This window comes from Triticum urartu, chromosome 1A (assembly GCF_056163025.1).
Source record: "Triticum urartu cultivar PI428250 chromosome 1A, HENAU_Tu73, whole genome shotgun sequence".
NCBI classification, from domain to species: domain Eukaryota; kingdom Viridiplantae; phylum Streptophyta; class Magnoliopsida; order Poales; family Poaceae; genus Triticum; species Triticum urartu.
In genome coordinates, this window is record NC_141873.1 from 64,139,317 (window position 1) to 64,144,735 (window position 5,419).

The window sequence follows — 5,419 nt, forward strand, 5'->3', positions numbered from 1 at the left end:
CTCTTCAATTTCCAAAGATAGTATTCAAATCTCAGAGTAATCAATACAGTCCTTTTATTCGCAAATGAGATCCATATATACACCATAAATACATGATCTCAAACGCGTCCAAAAAATATATGAACTGGCTGTAGGAAATATCGACCTTCTTCAATGAAGTTAATTCGGCCAAATAAGTTCAGATACGGGGACGATACGATTTACATTTGGCACCCGGTTTCTGAAGGTCGCAAAATCTCCGCACATAGTTAAAACAAATCAATACTCGTGCATGTATGGCGCGTAATCATTCTAGGATATCAATGCTTGCATTTCTGATGGATTTGTTTCACCAATTCATAGTGGATTGAAACCTTGTTCCTCTCACCCCACCTCCTTACTTGCGCCTATAAATACACTCGTCCCGTCGACGGGAGGAGCATACTCGCTCATCACTCTACTGCACACATAAGACAGTGGTACAATACAACGATAGGACCTAACAAGAAACTAGCCAGTAGTTTTTGTTATAGAGAAACTAGCTACTGAACGCCGCCGAGGGACGACGAAGATGGTGGCAAGGGCTAGGGTGCTGCTCGTTGCTGCCGTGGTATGGTTTTTGGCAACCACGGCGTGCCAAGCCGCCCAGCGGGACTACGCCACCGCGCTCACCAAGTCGCTGCTCTACTTCGAGGCGCAGCGCTCCGGCAAGCTGCCGCCGACCCGACGCGTCCAATGGCGCGGCGACTCGGCCCTCAAGGACGGTGCCGACCACGGCGTAAGCACATCAGCGATGCATGCATGTGTATTACTACGCTGTACGTGTTTGGTTCGTGCATGATGCTGACATGCTTGATCGATCGACGTGCAGGTGGATCTCATCGGCGGCTACTACGACTCCGGCGACAATGTCAAGTTCGGGTTCCCCATGGCTTTCATGGTGACGATGCTCTCGTGGAGCGTGGTGGAGCACCGGGACCGGCTGGCCGCGGCGGGGGAGCTGAGCCACGCGCTCCAGGCGGTGCGGTGGGGTGCCGATTACCTGGCCAAGGCGCACGCCCACCCCGACGTGCTCTACGTGAATGTCGGCGACGGCGACTCCGACCACGCGTGCTGGGAGCGGCCGGAGGACATGGACACGCCCCGGAGGGCCTACGTGGTGAACGCCACCCACCCAGGCTCTGACGTCGCCGCGGAGACGGCGGCGGCACTGGCCGCGGCCTCGGTCGCATTCACAGGGCCGCGCGGCGATCCCCGGTATGCGTCGACGCTTCTGAAGCACGCGAAACAGGTGCGCATTTTGACTTGCTTACATTCAGAGAGACTGCTGCATGTTTTGAGTTTTGGCACACGCAGCACGCAGATTACACAATGGATGGTCAAAAATCCATTGGTGTAATAGTACTAGATAAGAAAATAGAGCGACGCACGTATCAATTTGCCCTTTAAATTGGGGAAATTGAACGGTGGCTACCATCAATTTGAAAAATAATGTGATGGGATTTATTTAGCAAATCAATTAATAAAGCCGTGGTCATATAGTGGCTAAAAATGAATGTCAAATTAATTATTGCTAGAAAACTGAAGCCGTGGTCAGCTAATTTCTTGAGTGACTTGCTTCTGCAGTTGTTTCAGTTCGCCAAGAACCACCGTGGCCTCTACCAGAACAGCATTCCATCGGCCAGAAGTTTCTACAGTAGCAGCGGCGACGAGGTAGGAAGCACATCACTAATTAATGTCACAATAATGAACAGAAAAATAGCAGTGTTGTAAAGCAAATACTGAAACTTGTTTGGAACAGGACGAGCTGCTGTGGGCAGCTGTCTGGCTCTACATCGCCACCGGCCACCAGGAGTACAAGGCCTACATCGCCGGCACCAACAACGTTGGCGGGGTGCCGCAGTCGTTGTCCTGGGACGACAAGTTCGTCGGAGCCCAGGCACTGGTCGCCAAGGTAAATGTACCATGATGATCCTAGTAGGTCTGGTGAAGTGACAACAACTTTAAGCTTCAGTAACTGATGACTATGCTGGCCATACTGCAGCTCATCCTCCAAGGGAAGCTGCCCAACAGCGGCCGCCACGCCGAGATGAGGAGCAACGTGGAGAGCTTCCTCTGCAATGTCGTTCAGCATGGTGACGGCCGCAGCGGGCGGCTCACCCCGGGCGGCATGCTCTACCTGCAGCCCTGGTCTAACCTGCAGGACGTCACGACGGCGATGTTCGTCCTCGTCACGCACGCCGACCACCTGGCGGCGGCGAGGGCTTCCCTGCAGTGCGGCGGCGTGAGGCTGCCACCGGCGCAGCTCGTCTCGTTCGCACGGTCACAGGTGGACTACATCCTTGGCAAGAACCCAATGAAGATGAGCTACATGGTTGGGGTTGGAAAGAGGTACCCGTTGCAGCCGCACCACCGCGGCGCGTCGCTGCCATCCATCAGGAAATACCCGGGGAAGATCTCCTGCGGCAAAGGAGCCGAGTACTTCCACAGGTCTGCGCCCAACTTGAATGTGATTGACGGCGCCATCGTCGGAGGGCCTGACAACAACGACCATTACGACGATTCTCGGGGAAATTACCAGCAAGGCGAGCCATCGACCTACACTGTTGCGCCCATCGTCGGAGTTCTTGCTAGGCTTCTGCGTAACTGATGTTCCTGTTTTCAGTCAAGAGATGTGCAATGTCAATGCCGTCCTTGTAATTTAGGCAGATATAACTTAGCCAATAAAAGACTTATACCGACAACAACACAGGCATTGTTTCCTTCCAAACTTTGAAAAGAACTTCAACATCACAATAGTCCAACATGACATTTTATTCCCTTCCAAATTTTGAAAGAAACTTCAACATGTAGATCTTAAGAGATCTTGTTTACACTAAGAGGTAGAGGCTTCAAGAGCAGGTAGACATTCCCTTATCACCTCTGCAGCTTGCTCCAGCTCCTTCTCCGACACGATGAGCGCAGGCACAAGCCTCACCACATTGCCTTTCCCGGCCGTCAGCAGAAAGACACCAGCATCCAAGCACGCATCAACCAAAGGCCCAGCCGGTACGTCGAGCTCAATGCCAACGATGAGACCGGCCCCCCGGATCTCTTTGACATGAGGGTTTCCACCCAGCTTAGTTTTGAGCAGCTGCTTGAAGTATTCTCCTTTCTTGGTCACCTCTGCTAGAAAGCCAGGTTTCTGGATCTTGTCCAATGTGGCTAATGCAGCATGGCACACAAAAGGGCCTCCGCCGAATGTGGTACCATGGTCACCGTAGTGTATGGCTGCCGCAACCTTTTCGGTGACCAAGGCCACACCAATGGGAAGGCCGTTGGCCAGTGGCTTCGCCAAGGTCATTATGTCAGGTAATACACCATAAACCTCATGGGCCCAGAGGTAACCTGTGCGCCCCAGACCACATTGCACCTGCGTTGCAAACAGTAGATTAGATGTCTCCACATCTCAAATTGACAGAAGTTGAACTTCACAGTGCAATCCTAAATCCCTACTGTTGAATTGCGTATTTGCATTTTGGTTATTTCAAATATGAAAATGCAGGCTCTCATGGAAGATCCCTTCATGGGGACAATGATCAGAAAGTTGTCCCGGTCTCCCAGATTAGGAAGCAATAGGGAATACATTCCATGCCGGACGCATCTGGCGTCTTCGTTCTAAAAAAAAAATACATTCCCTGTCGAACCACTGATGAATCTCCAGAACAGAGAATAATTTTCTCTCCTTATACTAGAAATTCAGAAATTGTGTAGTTACCACTAATTATTTCTATGCAATCGACTACAGAGACAACTATTAATGAAGGTAAGTTGTGTCATACCTCGTCAAAGACCAAGAGAGCCCCTGCCTCATCACAAGCATCCCGCAGTCCCTGCAAGAACTCCTTGGTGGCACTGTGAATCCCACCCTCACCCTGCACGGGCTCGACAAACACAGCAGCAATCTTCCCCGACTGTATCACCTTCTTGGCCTCCTCCAAATTGCCATACTCGACAAATGTTGAGCCGGGCATGACAGGTTCAAAGGGCTCCCTGTACTGCACCTTGCTAGTCAGCGCGAGCGAGCCAATGGTCCGGCCATGGAAGCAGTTGGTGAAGGACATGAACTCCGTAGGCGCATCACCGTTGGGGTGCGCGACCCTCTGGTACTTCCTGGCGAATTTGATGGCCGCCTCATTGGCCTCAGTGCCGGAGTTGGCAAAGAAGGCGCGGTCAGCAAAGGAGGCCTCCACGAGCCGCTTGGCGAGCTCCACCTGCGCGTTCAAGAAATGGAAGTCAGTCGAGAAGGAGAGACCGTGTGGGAAGATTAACCAGGCAAGCAAAGCGTCGAACACGTTGCGGACATTGTGGAGTGAGTTTGGGATGGGGTTGGTGGGGAGCACGGGAGGCGTACCTGGGGCACGGTGTAGCCGACGTTGCTGGCGTGGACCAGGCGTCCGCGCTGGTCCGCGGCGGCGGCGTCCACGTCGGGGTCGCCGTGGCCGAGGGCGTTGACGGCGATGCCGGCGGCCATGTCAAGGTACTCACGCCCATCGATGTCGTAGAGCTTGCAGCCGCGCCCCGCCACGAAGACGACCTGGGCGCGCTTGTAGGTGCCCACGATGTACTTGGCCTCGTCCGCCATGACGGCCCGGCTCGCCGCGGACAGCTCCCGCCGCGCCGCCGCGGGGGCGGTCGGCGCGGGCGCCGGGGTCGCGAGGCAGGCGGAGACGCGCGCCCGCCGGGACGACGGGAGCCTCGCGGCGGCCGCGGCCGGCTTGACGGGCGCGACGGCGAGGAAGGATTGGAGCGAGTTCATGGCGGACGGATTCGGGGTGGGCGAGAGGGAGTGGAGGGGTTTCGGAGTTAAATACGGATTGGGGTCGGGGTTGGATGAAGTTAAAAAAAAAAAAAATCTGGTCACGCTTTCTGGTTTCGTGGCGGCTACTGTTTTTGTTGTGCATCAACAACTACCGCGTGCGGCGTGCTGCCTTCTCTTACCGTGGACTTTCGTCTTGGACTTCTTTTGCTTTCTGTCACTGTATTATATGCGTGCAACCCTAGCTGAATTCCACGATGTTTCTAGCCGGTTGGTGTGAGAACACGGGCTTTTCTTTTCATCCTGAAAACGAAAGGAAAAAGAAAACACAAAGTTTAGCCTTTTTTGCTTTACATAATGTGAAGTACATAATTGTACAACCCTATCATGGATATTTGCTAAATATTCTGTCCGTGCTCTGGTATTCTAGGAGTGATACATTTCTTATACCAAACCTGAAAGTTTTCGATTTCGATTCATTCATTTAGTTTAACCGTACTATATGATATATCATGCAATTATATCAGAGATCGAAAAATGGCGGCTTACTACACTACTAAAAAAGGCTTATTAGTGACGTATCTGTTTTGGCCATTAATAACGCAATACAGGTGCGCCACTATCATGACGCCACTAGTAACA

The 5,419-nt window shown here is 52.7% G+C and overlaps 2 protein-coding genes across 2 annotated transcripts; one reads left to right on the forward strand and one right to left on the reverse strand.

Annotated features, from left to right (window-relative positions):
• Positions 1-208: 208 nt before the first annotated feature.
• On the forward strand, positions 209-2,728 carry LOC125546780 (endoglucanase 14-like). Its single transcript, XM_048710915.2, has 5 exons — positions 209-757; positions 851-1,270; positions 1,606-1,692; positions 1,781-1,933; positions 2,024-2,728. Exons 1-5 carry the CDS (start codon positions 551-553, stop codon positions 2,627-2,629), a joined length of 1,473 nt encoding a protein of 490 aa, XP_048566872.2. The 5' UTR covers positions 209-550; the 3' UTR covers positions 2,630-2,728.
• A 47-nt stretch (positions 2,729-2,775) lies between these two features.
• On the reverse strand, positions 2,776-4,825 carry LOC125546762 (acetylornithine aminotransferase, mitochondrial). The gene is made up of 3 exons (XM_048710904.2): positions 4,373-4,825; positions 3,801-4,232; positions 2,776-3,391 (listed from the first exon to the last, which is right to left on the reverse strand). Exons 1-3 carry the CDS (start codon positions 4,775-4,777, stop codon positions 2,855-2,857), a joined length of 1,374 nt encoding a protein of 457 aa, XP_048566861.2. The 5' UTR covers positions 4,778-4,825; the 3' UTR covers positions 2,776-2,854.
• Between the last annotated feature and the right edge of the window lie 594 nt (positions 4,826-5,419).

What these genes read in the sequence shown, in the direction of transcription:
- LOC125546780 (XM_048710915.2), top strand. Translation starts at nt 551, where the DNA reads ATGGTGGCAAGGGCTAGGGTGCTGCTCGTTGCTGCCGTGGTATGGTTT. An exon ending in ACAGTAGCAGCGGCGACGAG is followed by an intron (nt 1,693 to 1,780) that starts GTAGGAAGCACA and finishes TGTTTGGAACAG; the next exon opens with GACGAGCTGCTGTGGGCAGC. An exon ending in CCCAGGCACTGGTCGCCAAG is followed by an intron (nt 1,934 to 2,023) that starts GTAAATGTACCA and finishes GCCATACTGCAG; the next exon opens with CTCATCCTCCAAGGGAAGCT.
- LOC125546762 (XM_048710904.2), bottom strand. Translation starts at nt 4,777, where the DNA reads ATGAACTCGCTCCAATCCTTCCTCGCCGTCGCGCCCGTCAAGCCGGCC. An exon ending in TCGGCTACACCGTGCCCCAG is followed by an intron (nt 4,233 to 4,372) that starts GTACGCCTCCCG and finishes TTGAACGCGCAG; the next exon opens with GTGGAGCTCGCCAAGCGGCT. An exon ending in CTCTCTTGGTCTTTGACGAG is followed by an intron (nt 3,392 to 3,800) that starts GTATGACACAAC and finishes TTTGCAACGCAG; the next exon opens with GTGCAATGTGGTCTGGGGCG.